This window comes from Strigops habroptila, chromosome 14, assembly GCF_004027225.2.
Source record: "Strigops habroptila isolate Jane chromosome 14, bStrHab1.2.pri, whole genome shotgun sequence".
Classification (NCBI taxonomy): Eukaryota; Metazoa; Chordata; class Aves; order Psittaciformes; family Psittacidae; genus Strigops; species Strigops habroptila.
This window is the reverse complement of record NC_044290.2, coordinates 8,938,756-8,954,182: the sequence shown is the minus strand read 5'-3', so window position 1 is coordinate 8,954,182 and position 15,427 is coordinate 8,938,756. Positions and strand designations below refer to the sequence as shown.

General features: G+C 42.4%; 2 protein-coding genes, 1 long non-coding RNA gene and 2 other non-coding genes across 11 annotated transcripts in view; 2 read left to right on the top strand and 3 right to left on the bottom strand.

Moving 5' to 3' along the window:
* Positions 1-5,046, top strand: part of TEX2 (testis expressed 2) — a 52,137-nt gene extending 47,091 nt beyond the window's left edge. For all 5 annotated transcript variants that reach the window (XM_030506282.1, XM_030506281.1, XM_030506284.1 and 2 more), the window contains 4 exons: positions 1,070-1,192; positions 2,442-2,651; positions 2,896-3,016; positions 3,223-5,046. In XM_030506282.1, coding sequence (XP_030362142.1) covers positions 1,070-1,192; positions 2,442-2,651; positions 2,896-3,016; positions 3,223-3,345 — 577 coding nt within the window. In that variant the 3' untranslated portion in view covers positions 3,346-5,046. The remainder of the gene's footprint in view (positions 1-1,069; positions 1,193-2,441; positions 2,652-2,895; positions 3,017-3,222) is intronic.
* A 1,131-nt stretch (positions 5,047-6,177) lies between these two features.
* LOC115616866 lies at positions 6,178-6,312 on the bottom strand. Its single transcript, XR_003994422.1, has one exon. It is a non-coding gene; the product is annotated as a small nucleolar RNA SNORA76 (small nucleolar RNA).
* On the bottom strand, positions 6,178-6,989 carry LOC115616709. Its single transcript, XR_003994366.1, has 2 exons — positions 6,597-6,989; positions 6,178-6,404 (listed from the first exon to the last, which is right to left on the bottom strand). It is a non-coding gene; the product is annotated as an uncharacterized LOC115616709 (long non-coding RNA).
* LOC115616869 lies at positions 6,486-6,548 on the bottom strand. The gene has a single exon (XR_003994425.1). It is a non-coding gene; the product is annotated as a small nucleolar RNA SNORD104 (small nucleolar RNA).
* A 1,751-nt stretch (positions 6,990-8,740) lies between the features above and the next one.
* Positions 8,741-15,427, top strand: part of ERN1 (endoplasmic reticulum to nucleus signaling 1) — a 33,003-nt gene continuing 26,316 nt past the window's right edge. For all 3 annotated transcript variants that reach the window (XR_003994364.1, XM_030506288.1, XM_030506287.1), the window contains exon 1: positions 8,741-8,901. Coding sequence is in view for 2 of the 3 variants with exons in the window: in XM_030506288.1 (XP_030362148.1) it covers positions 8,827-8,901 (75 nt within the window). In the remaining variant the exon portion in view is untranslated. The remainder of the gene's footprint in view (positions 8,902-15,427) is intronic.

Genomic DNA, 15,427 nt, shown 5'->3' with positions numbered 1-15,427 from the left:
CTGAAGTGTATTCACTGTATCCTTCCCTAATTTCAATCCATTTAAAAGATTTGAAATTTCTTCTGTGATTGTGTACATAAATTCTTCCATAGTTGAAGTCTAGGGATTAGTTATTACTGTGTGATGTTTTGTATCTTAAGAGCAGCACTTATTTGATTTTATTACTTTACTCTCTCCCCTCTTTCCCCCATGACATTCTTTGCCTTATCCCATTTTGGAGTCTCTTCAGACAAAACTAAACAAAACCTTAAATGCTATAAACACCATTCACTGTGTCAGAGGAGTTTAAAAAATTCACAAGCCAGAAGGTCAGTTCCCCCACAAATAGAGTAAGGAAAGGAATATTTCCAGCAAAGGTACTAAAGGGAGATTATAGCTTCAATTTGTATGGGACAAAAGTATCTGTGCAAAACAATTTAAGAAATATTACTTCACAGGGTTATGCTAGACTTCTGTTAATAAAATTGCCCTTTTTCTACACAAAATTGGTTAGTGATGACAGATACTGTAGCTACAGAAAGGTGAATTGCTGGTGTTTATTGTGAAGATAAGGTACACGTTAGCACCTCAGTTAACGTCTGAGGGATTCTGGGATTCAGTTGGTAAATGTCGTCATTTTAAGTTGGAATCCTGTGTTATAAGACAGAATTGCATGTTTTCACCTTTTGGTGTAAAAGCATGTCTTCAAGTTTTATAAAGGAACAAAAACCCCTCTTTAGCCTACATACTGCTCAACATTCATGGAAAGCCATGAGCAACAACAGAGATGCTTTCAAATGTATTTTGAATAATGTCTACATTTGATTTGAATATGGACAATAGCCATTCGCCATCGTCTTTTGTGCAGGATTACATTCCACTGGAGAAAACTAATTCTCTGTTTTGAAGACAGTTCTGACAGACTGGCTTCAGAGTGGTTTCAGTTTTGCTCTTTCAGATAAGAGTTTACAAAAAAGAGGAGGGGACATTTCAGTCTCCAGTAGAAATACATGTAATGTCAGCCGAAGCTGTACATAATGAATAGGTATTTAAGGATGTTACATTTGACCTGGAAATTGCATTGTTTCAGTTTCAGGCCAAGGGCGTATTGTCTTGCAGACAGTGATGAGGAATCCTCCAGTGCTGGGTCTTCAGAAGAGGATGATGCTCCTGAACTGGCAGGAGAGAAGCAAGTGACTCCAGGAGCAGAAGGGTGAGCATTTGTTAATCCTTTTTTCCTCCCCACATTTCCAGACTTAGTACAACTGATACCTTGTTCCTGTCCTGTAACTATCATTGTCACACAGGGTGCCAGAGTGTGAGTATATCCAAGCAATTAAGCAAACACAACTCACCCATTTCTAGAGCAAAGAGCAGCAATCAAGCCATGAACTACAAATTGAAAGGAAGCTGCTCTGCTGAGCGTTTTAGCATGCTGGGAGCATTGTTCACCATACAGCACTTCTGCAGAGTGACCTATACAGAGCTATTAGAGCACCTAATTTCTTCACCAGATTACAGAGAGAGCCAACTCTCTAGGCCAGAAAACCAATGGGGACCTTCCCCAGCGTGTCTTGTCTGGTACCAGAGTCAAGAATGGGATTTTGTGTGTGAACTTTGAAGTACTCTGGTCTTGAAAATACTGTTTGTATAAAGTATTATACCCATGCTGATCCTGTTGATCCCCTCTTTCCAGTGTGTTCTGTTCTTTAAGAAAACAACTGTTACTCAATCCCAGCTTTCTTGCTCAGAGTTTTGTGTTGGGTTTTTTTCTTTCCTTATTTTTTCCCTTGCAGAAGTTTGTGTGTCTGGGCTATACAATACTGCCCTCTGATGCTGTGCAAGAATTCAAAAGAAAATTTCTTAATACCAGTTTTGCCACGTCATTCCCTGTTTTGGCTGCTGTTCTATTCTTCTATTTGCTTTCTGCACCTGATTGAGCCTATGCCATGCAGTGAGAAAGCTGTAGCCAGCCTGAAATGTCTCAGACAATCACAATGTTTCCTATGTCTGAACATATCTCTGGTTTTACAGTGAACATACCAAAAGACTCTGTGCCGTATTCTAAATGTTCCAGGGAGTTTCCTTAGAGTTTTACTCCTAAACAGTTTCAAAAACTATGTGAAGAATTGTTGGAATTCTCTCAATAGCATTTTATTATCTTTTTAAAATACATAGATGATATAAGTGTATTGGCAATTTTAAAAATATAGTGTTTCCAATGCCATCTGGGAAGGAGTTGTTCAAACTGGAGAGAATTTCTGCCAGACACATGTAGCTGGCAGAATACAGCTGCTGTGCAAGACTGTGGTAGGTAGTGCTTGGGCATATGTATATGTATCTGTTTAGAATTTTAATATCAAGACCTCTAATGATTTAACAGGAAATTGATGGGTGCTTTAGCAAACAATAGGTTTAAGAAAATTATCTTGATGTACTCTTTTTCTGTTGTCTATCTAAAGGTATGTTGGAGGACATCGGACAAGTAAGATCATGAGAATTGTCGATAAAATTACTAAGTCAAAGTACTTTCAGAAAGCAACAGAGACTGAGTTTATTAAGAAGAAAATTGAAGAGGTCTCCAATACTCCATTGCTGCTAACAGTTGAAGTACAAGAGTGCAGAGGAACACTAGTAATTAACATTCCACCTCCACCTACCGACAGAATATGGTAAGAGGAACTTACTGCAGAACTGGGCAAAGTTTCAGGTGTGTGCTACCTAAGGGATTGCAACTAAGAACAAAAGGTAAAGTGTAGCTGAAATGGATTCTGGAAGAGGTGGGATATAGGCCAGTTCTAAATGAGGTAGAAGCTGCTATTAAGAGAAAATTGAGAGTTAACATATTTAAGTACATGCTTTGTTGGAATGTAATAAACGGAATGTAATAAAACCTGTTCTGTGTTCTCTCCTAAGGTATGGCTTTCGAAGACCTCCCTACCTGGAGTTAAAAGCTCGGCCAAAACTTGGTGAGAGAGAAGTGACTCTGGTTCATGTAACTGACTGGATAGAGAGGAAACTGGAACAAGAGTTTCAGGTGAGTTTCCTTTACATTTTCCTTTGATTAATTATAGTTTTGGTCTATTAGAGGGGTTGGGGTTTTAAGTTTTGCATGTGCCCTATTTTGTTCAAAACGAGTTGAGCTCCTGCTCAATGGAAAGGATGTTAAGAACCGAAGTTAAGAACTGAAACTGAATTCTGGCATATGAAATGTAACTTGCTTTAATTGCATCTTTTTCACAGAAAATCTTTGTCATGCCAAACATGGATGATGTTTATATCCCTTTAATGCACTCAGCCATGGATCCCCGCTCCTCTACGTGCCCTCCTAAAGATCTGAGCACGGAGGCCCCTGATCAACCATGACATGTGAAGACTCTTGTAGTTTACAGTATTATGAAAGTTATTCTCATGGTTTTATAAACTGTGCTGTAGTTCTCATCCTTAACTTGTGCCACTTCCCCCCCCCCCGAAGGACTGCCTATAACCATACCTTTGTGCTCACTTGCCTGGTTAGTGTTCCTGTGTACTTCAGCTACATGAAGTTTCATTCCATTAAGCAGTTGATTTATTTTTGTACTGGCTGCCATCAGGATTTTAACTCAGAGGCTGAGATGACCTGTTCTTTGGGGGAGGGAGGAGGAACCTAACTGTAATAGATCAAGGAGCTTGTTGACATACCTTTTGTTCAGCTTATGTTTTCATGCTATGTTAATGTGCATTGAAGCATTGAAAGGTTGTTTGGCAGCAAAGGAACTGCGTGCCAAATGGAAAAAATCCTAAATAAGGAATGAATTTATAAAACTGGAAGAATATTTTTCTTTCTCAGGCAGTTGGAGGTGTAGAATGAACTGTTTTATGTTCTTTCACTTCTGCAGTCAATAGCTTGTGTCAAGCAATCGAAATATGAAATGCTTTCAGGATAAAAGAATGTAAATTGGATGTATGATGTATTGTGATTCAATGTGATATATACATATTACCTTTTTCATACAGAACTCATGCTTTTTTTGGGGGAAGCAAGTAGCCATAAAACACACAACTATCAGTGAAGGTGGGACTGTCACATTTTTGTAAGTGAGGAGATAAAAGTCGGTAAAGCCATGAGACCAAACCATAGCAAGCCGCCTTACAGTGAGTTACAATCACCTTGGTTCATGATTAATTCTGAATGTTTATAAAGACATGAGCACACACATAAAATGTCAATACTGCACATTACCAGAAGTACTTAGTTACCCTACTGTGTATAGAGCCTCTTGCTACGATGAAACACAGGTTTCTTTTTTGTTGCTGTGAGTCTTTTCCATTGCACTGTGTTTACACGCAAAGCATGGGACCGAATTCTCAGGTTACAGCCATGCAACTCCAGACATCAAATCACTTGATGTTGTGGAACAGCTGTGACTGGAAGACTTTGCCTCCCATGCATTGGTTTTTTGGACTTTGTGGAATAGGAATTCAAGCATTGCAGTTATTCAAGCTGATTGTGATTAAAGACTGTTTCTGCTCATTAATGGCCAAAACAAAGGGGGGAGGGGGAACTGCCTTTTATTTCTCTCTGGTATAATGATTCAAGATTAAATGTATGCAGTAAATTCAATATTTGAACACTACATATCCACTCTTTTAACACATGTAATATTTTTCTGATGCTCAGTGTTGCCAACTGTTCATGGATGTCAGAAAACGTTTTAGTTTACAAAGAAGGTGAGTTTTGGCTCTCCTTTTAAAACATGATTTTTTTTTTTTTAAGAAGTAATTTTTTAAGAACTTTTTTGTATGTTGTCACATTTGATGTAAATCAAAATTTCCATGTGTAACTTGATGATTTACCATCTCTAAATGAAGCTATTATATTGAAGGTTTTTTAAACAGCACCTTGCCTGAAACATAAAAGAAAACTAGCATTTAATATATTTAAAATTAATTCTATATTTGAACACCTATTTTGGTTACCTTTAATTGAAATATTAGTGGGTTATATTTATTACCTGAACACCTCCTTGACCATTCCAGGCTGTGTATATTCTGGGGTTTGCTCTGATCATGTAGGCATTATTTGCCTCTCATGAAGTCTGCATGTCTTGTACACAGGTCTTTTATATGATTTAATTTCTATGTGCAATAACTAAAGTCAAAGGACTAGATGCACTAATGTGTAAACAAATTTAGACTTATTACACAAGATTGTCATATTGCACTTCATAAACTGTGGGTAACTACAATCTGCTTGCTTTGTTTTATTAAATAAATTTATCCCATGTCAAACAATCACTCAGTTAAATTTCATTGCCACTGTCTCCTGCAAGTTGTTTCAAAAACTTCATTGAAAGCAGCTTGCCAAGATGACAGCATGCTGAGTGCTTTTCAGGTATTTTTATATACCCAGAGTTGTACTTGGTGGTTATGATTTTAGGATTAACCACTTATAATTGTTCTAGCTCTAAAACAAAAAGCTTTAATTGAATATTAAGGTAGTGAAACTGAACTGCACTGCAGCAGTTAGTATTCACATGAGGAACATGCTTTAAAAACATGTTATTTTTTCATTTTGCATGTATGTGAACCTTGAAATGATGACCAGGAATTATAGACTGAGGCCACATGCTACCTTCTTAAGGTTTGGTGGCAAAAACATCTCTGACCTTAGCCATCTTCTTAGTCTTCCTCAGCTATTTTTTAATGTCCAATCCTGTTAATAGTCCACATAGAGATGCAACTTTTCTATCTACAGAAAACATTGTGCATGCCTCTGTGCCTGCAGGACAGCACAAGCACAGTTCTTAAGCTGGAAACACTTTAAATAGCTGCAGCTTAGATCCCTGGAGTCAAATTCCCATTTTGGTTCAAGTTCTCTTGCTGTGCCCACAAAGGACCCCTATGGACGCTTTTCTCATCTTAATCGCTAGCTCACCTTCACTCACGTGCTGTACTCCTGCAACAGCTAGATAGGAATCCCAGGACTACTGCTGCTTGTTCCAACCCTGAACCCCTTCAGGAGAACACGAGTGCAGGTGCTCTACGCTGGGTTAAAGTCTGGCTGATTCACCAGTAGATCAAGGGTAACCCGGACCCCGTTTCACCCTCTCCCAAGCCAACCGCGGCCCCCCCGCGCCGGGCACCGCCTCCCGTCGGGCTGCGGCGCCATTTTGTGCGGTGCTGCCCTGCTCCGTGAGGGCTCGGCCGGACGAGACGAGCTGTCACTTGCTTTTAAAAGCGCCACCCGGGTCGGGCCGAGCAGCCCCAGTTATGAACAAGCGCTTCGCTCTAGCACTACAGCTTGGCCGGCGGTGCCGCAGGCAGGGCACCCCGCCGGGTCAAAGGCAGTGCGGGGGAACGGGCGCAAGAACCAGCCGGACACGTTCGTGGGGTGCACACAACTTTATTTACCGGGCCGCTCGCCGCCGCTCGCCACACGGACCCTGCAAGACACAGAGGGAAAAGGGGGAGGTCACACACGCGGTGCACCGCAGCAGCCCGGCTGGCTGAGCAGCAGCCTGGGCGCTCAGTAATAGGTTTGCTTCATGCACATCAGCAGTCTAACACGTGTCAAGAGACATCACCGCAGCCCGGCCCGCCCGCCGCGCACCCACAGCCCGCCGTGCCGCACCCACCTCGCACCGCAGCGCCCGCAGAAAGGAAGAGCCACCCTCTCGCTCCGCTTTATATAGCGACCGCCCCGCCCTTCCGCGCCTCGCCCAATCGGGTTCAACCTCGGGGGCACGCGCCGATCCGGGTGTGCCTGAGCGCGAGGGTGGGCGGCCCCTCAGCGGCGGAGGCGGGAAGCGCTGAGGCGGCGCCGGGAGGAGGAGGTAAGGCTCTGGGAGAGCCTGGCGCTCCCCCGGCGCGGCGGGCGGCTTTACCGGCCTTCTCAGGAGCAATAGTACTCGTTTGTTTAGTACTTCGCTCTAGCATTCTGCTGCTGTTAAAGAAATAAGGGTTAATATTAGATAAGTAAAAACCTCGGGCCTCGCTCGGACCTCAGAGGAGGTTCCTCGGTTTCTGAGGAGAGGCGCCCGGGGAGTGGGCGGGCGCACGGTGACTCACGCCCCTGGTGGTCTCCTACGGCCTCAGCTCCGGTTTTTGCCTTTTTCTCTCTCTCGGGAGGCATTTGTGTTAAATAACTGTAGTTTGGTAGTGCATACGTGGTGTTCGCGCACCGGAGAAACTCCTCCCGCAGTGTAGCGCGGCATGGAATTCAGGTAAAGATAATAAACTCCTGTGTAAGTAACGGTACCTTAACGCCCGCCCGCCGGTTTTCAGGCTGGGGACGTGCCCTCCCGAGCTGTGAGGGAAGTGCTGCCGCCCTGCGGCACCTGCAGCGCCGGGAGCTGAGCGTAGGCAGCTGGGCAAAACCAGGACTCTCTTGTATGCCTTTTTTGTGTACTTTTTACACGGGCACAGCTGCCCGCGTTAACTGCCGTTGTGTATGGTTATGAGCACTTTAGATAGATTATGTAGATTTAGATTAGATGTAAGGAAAAAGCTCTTCCCTGTGAGGGTGCTGAGGCGCTGGCATAGGGTGCCCAGAGAAGCTGTGGCTGCCCCATCCCTGGCAGTGTTCAAGGACAGGTTGGACACAGGGGCTTGGAGCAACCTGCTCTAGTGGAAGGTGTCCCTGCCCGTGGCAGGGGGTTGGAACTGGATGAGCTTTAAGGTCCCTTCCAACCCTTCTGTGATTCTGTGACTTTCTTCACATGTGGTAGAGGTCTAGATGTGTTCCTTGTGTGTGCTGGCATGCACAAAGCAGCGTGAGAGATGGCCTGCTTGTTCTCAAATAGTGTGAATGCTTAAAATCTAAGACCTCCACAAAGAAACCCATCTGTCAATACCTGAGAACTGCAATCACAGTGTGGTTTGTAGCTCCAGCATAGAATCATAGAATGGTTTGAACCTGGCCTAGAACACTTCCAGGGATGGGGCAGCCACAGCTTCATGGTTTTATACATTCAAACTTGCAGGTTAGATCATAATTATGTTCCCTGCTCATATCATCAAAGGCATGCTCATTAAAAGAGGGAGCTGCCAGAACTTATTTGCTATGTGCATATTGTATACCTCGTACTCAGTGTGCTCTGCAGCTCCATTAGCAATATCAGTATTAAAAAGCAAACAATTTGTAACAAGGACAAAGTGGCTTTGTTATATAAATATGCATCTGAGAGCTAGACCTTTGCCAAGCAGTGTAAATTTACTTTCTTCTTTTTAAAGCTACTTCCATTTGATCCAGTATGTTTTTATGTGTGTTTTTATCTGTTCAAAGCTGTTTGGACCCGGGTTTTGGTTCAAAGAAGCATGTTTTTTGTGGATTTTTTGCATTTAGTTAAGACGTTACAAGGCACAGCAGGGTCAATAATGACTTGGTCAGAACAGGAGCTATGCCAAGTAAATTTGGCTTTCAAAGTGAAAAATCAATCAGGAAATTGTGAGGGGTGGGGTGGTGCTTGGATGAGCGAGGCTACTCAGTAACCCTGAATTTACCAATAAAGTGCTGGTTTTGCCCAGCTCAATGCACCCCGCGATTTGGGGGTGGCTCTCGGCCGAGCCCCCCCGGGCACGCTGGCGTTTTGCCGGGGCTTAGCACAAACGGGGCGGCTCCGGCCGCAGCACGAAGCCGCGGGCGCCCCTCTGGCCGCTCCCGCACGACCCTCCTGGAGCCGCAGGGGGGAGGTGTTCCTGGGGGGGGGCCGGGCGGTACCTGCGCGCTTTCGGGGCCGCCCGCGGCTGACGTCGGTGGCCCGGTCCGGGCGGCCCCGCCCCGCCGCGCGGGGAGCGCCGGACACGCTGCGCCCGGCAGCTAGCGCCGCGCCGGGGGAGCCAGCCGGGGTCCCGCGGGTGGCAGCTATGGAGCAGCGACCCTGCTGCCGCCTCCTCCTCAGCCTGGGTGCGCTGCTGGTGCTGCTCTTGCCGAGGCCCGGGGTAAGTGAGGTGCGGCCCGGGCTGAGCCTGCCCGCTGGGCCTGAGCATGGGGGGGCTGCCCCGCCGTGCGGGCAACGGCAGCCGCGGTGCCCCCTGCCCGGCCGCGGCGGGGAAGGGCGGGCACGGTTCGTCAGCGGTCCGGGGAGGGCCAGGAGAGGCCTTGCACCGTGCAGGCCAGGGCCTCCGCTCGCAGAGAGGGGAACCGGGGGTGGGGTGTCACGGGCGCCCCGGTGGGTTCCTGCTGGGGCTTTGCCGAAAGTTTGCCGTAGGTGCCTGCAGCCCGCCGCATCGGCGGTGTTTGCCAAGCCAACACACTGTCCATTTTGCTGTCGTTAATGCCGTGTGCCCGTCTGTGTGCGCAGGGGTGAGGGGCTGTGGTGTACCAGCCTCATCAACAGCTGTGTGCCTGCCCACGTAGCGCCATACCTGAACATGTAGCATATATAATAATCCTTGAAATATAAAAATACAGTTAATTTCCCATAAGGTAATTGGTGAAAGTAGGACAAAGAAACTTTGGGAAGCTGAAACTACGTAGGTGGATAGGTGAACTAGTGAGACATGCTAGAAGATCTTTGCTCTGTCCCTTCACAGGTGAGGGGGCTTGGGTTGTTGGTTTTTTTTTTTTTTTTTTGAACAAACACCTCCAAACATTATATATATGTTGATATCCAAATACATATGACTAGCTACATGCCCTGTATGCTATCTTATGGCATTTTGATCATTGTTTCCAGAGTAAAGGTAGCCATGTGCACTAAGTGTACATACAGTTGGTTGGTATCCAAAAGAGACTACAGTTCTAAATGCAAAGGCGAAAGACAAAGTGCCAAGTCACTGCCCTACAAAACCTCTTAAAAAATAACCAGGTTGGTTATAAGGTATTGCATGGAGCAATAAAAGCACAGGGAACAGTGAAACTGGTGCAAAGCAGATGGAATGCTGAGTAGATTATTTTTATGGAGGTAATAATTTTGAACAGTGTACTTTAAAATGGGTGCTGTCTGCTGTGTGTGTACTGAGATGGAAAACTGAGTCTTCAGAAATTCAGTTCTGAAAGGTGCTCTTCTTTGTAAGTTCTCAGGATCAGAGGACGATGAAAGGGGCAGCTGGCATTTACTGTTTCCATTATACTTAAGTGTAGCAGGGGAAAGTTTTAGGTTATGTGCTTGGATGGATTGTTCATTGTTACCTGAAAATGCTGGTGTGATAGATGGGGTTATAGTTGAGGTTAAGCAAAGCTGAAGGCTTTGTTTTTCACCTGGAATATAGTAGCTCCACTCCCCTTCTTTAAAAGTAAATGCATTTAATAGTGAAGCTGTGTGATAATATTTAGTGGTGTTACTTCATTAGGAAACTGGAAAAAATTAAATGCAGGCTGTTAACAAAAATTACTTTAAAAATCTTTATTGTAAAGTGCTAATGTGTTTGTCTTAGTCTGGATTATAAGGTTGGACTGGGATCTCAGGGTCCTGACATGTTTGGGGTTCAGATTTTGCAACGAAAACACTGATTTGCAAGTCCTGAAATTTTAAAAATAGTACTCAATGAGAATACTAAATATACTAAAAATACTTTTCAAATCAACAGATTATTACTAAATTTTGTGTAATTTTACCTGTGTAGTCACAAAGACCTAGACTCAGACCCTGGTGGGATTCAGCCGCTTTTTATCCCCTCTAGATTTCTCCCTCCTCTTGGTCTCCCTGTGCTGCCATCATACCTCAGATCAGCACCTGGTCTCAGGTTCTCCATTTCTCTGTTTCTTTTCTTAGTCCCAGTCATCTCACCTGTGATTAATCCATTTAACTGGGAAGGCTTATTTAAAACTATTAATGTCACTTGAGTAATAAATTTCCCACAAAAAAAGACTGGCAAACGAGTCTTGGTGCTGAGATAATGTGAAAAATATGGGATTGCCTAAAGATTTTGCAGATTGTGTTTTCTGTAGCTTTAAGGTTATTGGTGATGATGTACTTCTCTATTTTTTTTTTTTTTGATAAATGTACTCTTGTTAATTTATATCACAACTTTAATATTGTTTTCCTACAATTTATATATGTTCATACAAGGACTTCCTTTCCTGTCTTTTCTTTATAAAATGAAATGCTAGCTCTTGTTATTTAAGTGATACAATATATAGCTCTTGGAATTGCCCTAGCAACGTATGGGAACACCTTATAAAAGGTTCCCATATAAAAGAGCACATCTCAGCTACCGCCATGAGAAATGCAGTAGAGCTGTCAGTACAGTGTCAGCGGTCACTGTAAATATTATGCAGTAATATAGCTTGAAATGTGTATACAGGGTATAGTTTTAAAAACCCCAACACCTTGTTTTTGTGAGCCATGGATGTTTCAGACTGTGCCTGTTTCTCTTATAACATGAAGCCAGTGCAAATCAAACCCAACAACCTCGCTGGGGTTCACCTGGTGTTTAGAGCATTGGTCTGTCCCTGCACAGCCTGTGGGGCTGGTTTCAGTGCTCTGGTTGTGTGCAGGCAGCACATGTGGGAAACCCCCCAGCCTTTCCAGGTGTCTTTACTTGCTATGAGTTCTTTATCTCAGCATGAGGTGTTTGGCCAAGTAGCTGATAGGCATGGAAACCTGCGTGAGGCAGCAGAAGGGTTTAAAAGGACACCTTCGGTCAGTATGTTAACTAACATTTATGTGTTTTATTTGAGTTGCAGGTCTTCTTGATCACTCAGAAAATAGTATTTTAGGATTTTTGAGGGGGGAATGCAAACTTGTCTTGCACACCTAAAATTATCATGGATAGCTCTGTCCTGGAGTGTAAATTCACATGTTTATAACTCTGACCTTCTACTCATTTTGTTTGCTTGTGTTCTTGTGAATGTTGACATAAGTTTTAAAACTTAGCTGGGAGTTCATGGTGTGGAGCAGCACTCAAAGCTCAGTCAAGTCAGAGGACAGTTGGAGTTTTCCCATAGTTTTCTGATTTTCCTATCATGGTGCCACTGATCATATGAATGAAAAGTCACCGGAACTGGGCTACAATGTTAATGAGAAATAGCTAACAAAGACATGCTGGAATTGAGTTTAAAATATCTGTAGATTTGATTTCACTTTCTAAAAAAAGATATAATTTATTTTTTGTCAACTCTTTCATATATTAACTTCATTATTAGTGATATTGAAAAATTTCCCCCAGTAGTTTCCTCAATTTTACAAAGAGTTTCTTCGTGGCATGGTTTTATTATGCATAGCAAGTGTTAGCCTCTAGCCTGGCAGTGTAATGAGATAGCTGTCAGAACCTGGGTAATGAAGCATAGGCTATCTGTGAGGAATATGCCAACTGCTTGCAGAGTGCCCTAATGTCTAAAAATATTTTGCTTTGCATCATTATTGGTTTACTGATTGTGGTTCTAGTAGCATAAATTATGGTATAGGCCTGTTCTTCCTGTGAGGAAAGTGCCTGGTAATATTAATGCTGAGGTTGTTTTTCAGTAGCTTTTTAGTAAAATTCCTGGTGTATATTAAGCTAACATTGGAGTGATAATAACGCCCCCCTTGAGTGTTTATGTATTTTGTCAACTTTTTTGCTTGATAAGCCAGGCATTGTCAAAGAAATGATGAAGTTGTAAATTACAGTTAGCAAGCCATCCATCAGTCCTTACAAATTCAGTTTGGTGCATATATATTCCTACTTAAGACTCAGAAAAGAGAATATTATTACCTGGTAACACATGGCACTGTGGTTTGCTTACTAGTGAGCACTCAATAATTTCTATGAAATCAGTAATTCTATGAAATCAGTAACACTTCTCAGACTCAGCAACATACCATCACACATCCAGTGTCACTATGAAGTGTTTTCATGTTCTTTATTCATACTTGAAGAACCTCTTGTGGTATCACCCCCACAGCAAAACATATTTGTAGGTTACAGAACGATAACCTCAAGGAACCAAGTGGCCTGGTTTTCTTTCTGCTGTTTCCACTGACTTCAGTGGGCTTTGTGCATACTTGGTGACCTGCATTTCAAAAGTACTGTTTTAACGCAGATAAATTAATGGAAGAAATTTTTCCTGTGGGGATCTGTTTTCTTCTAACACAATAAAACAAAACAGGGCATTGCTCTGCTAACCCTTAAAAACAATTGCAATGTTGCGATGAATGAAGATAATGTCATCTTTGACACTGAACTGTGCCACAGACATACGCAAACACACCAGAACTTGTTCTACAGCTTTTACTGACCTTCGTTTGACTCTGTGGGTCCTTCAGACTTATTTTGAGTCATTTTGATACTTTGATTTCTAAAATATCTCATCTAAAGATGTGGTAGATCTGGACTGAGGGGAACGTTCTCATGCAAAGGTTAACTAGTATTTATAAAGTGCATTTCTATTTCTGTTTATAAAATGCTATTTCTATTATATAGTCTATTTCTATTCTAGCTTAAAAATGCTTTTTTCTATTTAGTCCCAAATTTTAGGCTGTTCTGGATTGGTAGCAGTCAGCACTGGAGAGAATTTGTCAAAGTTGAACTCAGTGAGAGCTTGAAGATTTATCTTTTGTAATTCTAAAGCAGTACCCAAGTAATTTCAAAATCTTGTAAATCCTTCACCTAACATCACTGTTGATGTGGAAGATTATTATGGGTACAGACTGTCAAGGCAGCAGAAACTCACTGAATCCCAAAGAGGGTAGCTGTAAAAACAATCGTTATTGCAGTTTCAGATAAAAGACCCAAACCACGTTTTTCTTCTGTCTCATGTTCTCTGTTCACTAAATTAAGTACTTTTTGCTTAGCTGTTTCATGTCCTGACAGATTTTTCTCATATTCAATTGTTTTATTCCCTCAGAAATAAAATTGCAGTATGAAATAAAAATCTGTTCCAAGAATTTGCATTGCATTGCAATAGCTGAGACCGACCCCTGCAGGGAGGGCAATATCCCTGTATACCAGGATTTGTAAAGAGTCTATCTCAGGACTGAGATTGTTATGGGTTTTTATGGCAGAGAATCCTCTTATGTACTTCAGCCAGAAATGAAAACAAGTTTGGCTTGTACATACATGTGTTTAATAATTTTCATAGCTTTTCATAACAAAGCTAATTCGAGGCTTTGATAAATCCATTAGTCAATTATAAAACTCTGTGTTCAAAATAAAGTCTCTTATTTTGCAACCTTGACACTGCAGTCTGTAGCCACTGATAAAATCAAGAGAAAGTGTTTTTCATTTGGTGAAACACAGCTGATAATTTAAATATAATCTGTTGGGTTTTTTCTGTCTATTGTTTTATGCAATTTGTAAGAATAAATCCTTGTTTCCATGCTGTTACACTAACTCCCTGGCCCTTTCTGCAAGTGACTGCTGGAGATGTTGGTCAAAATAAATTAGCAATATTGCATTGCAGAGTCTACCAACTCATCTGTTTGTTTTTGAATTTAGGTCATAAGCTTCAGCAGTGTCAGTGTATTACTCATCTGGTTAATATCAACTGCTGATATCATATGCTTTGAAAAGTGTGAGTGAATGGAAGATTTTTAATATATGGTATTGTATGTATTTGATCTGTTCGCAAATACAACTTTAGAAGTAAAGGAAGAACTAACGAAATTTGCCCTATATTCTGCCTTTCACCCAAAGAAGATGGTGCCTTTGACACACAGGGTTGCAATGACCACGTCAGTGTGATCTTAATGGTTGAATATAGGAAAGCCCTTCAAAAGCAGTAAAACTTTACAGGCTAAATGTGGAAGTGAAGGAAAGCATTAGAAAAAAGCTGTATTATGGCAAAGCCAATTAGAGTGGAGAGCATGAGCAGAACTGGGTCCAGAGCCCTCTGAGGAGAAGGTGATTTCTGTGGCTCGACAGACCTAACTGCCTCTTTCAGAAGAGTGTTCCCTTCTGTTCCTTTGATGCTGGTGAGTGCCATAAGAAACACTTGCCATCCCAGGAAGAGTTCACATCTCCCTGTTAACCACAAAGCAGTGGTAGGCACCATAAGGATGGGAGTCACTTTTTTTTCCTCCATGCTAAAGGTACTATGCTGAAAAGCTTAAAAAAAGCTATTGTAATTTCATGATCTTAGTCAGATTTGAGAGGTTTCTAGGTCATTCTGCCTGTGGGCAACGTTCAGGTGTTCATCTGGTTTTCAACAGCAACTCATGTGAATAGTTTCTTCAGCTATGTTTTTCTTTCTTTATTGTTCAGTGTGTGAATGATCTGGAGGGGAGATGTATGGTAAAGTTTTCACACTCCTGTGACTGCAGAATGTGCAGAGGAACACTTTCCACATTAGTGCTTTCTGGTTTGTCCCAAGCACTGGCAACCCTCTAAAATGTCGGTAATCTGGAGAACAGTATTAGTTACTGATGTTTTGCAGAGAGTTTTAGACCTCACATTTAATTCCATAATTTCTATAACCTTGATGCCACAACAAATAGATATTCCAATGTTAAATATGAAAACATTAAATCTACAGATCTACAACAAGTAGTGTTCCAAATACTGTATATTACTGGTATTTAATATCAACCATGAGCATGGTGGTTAT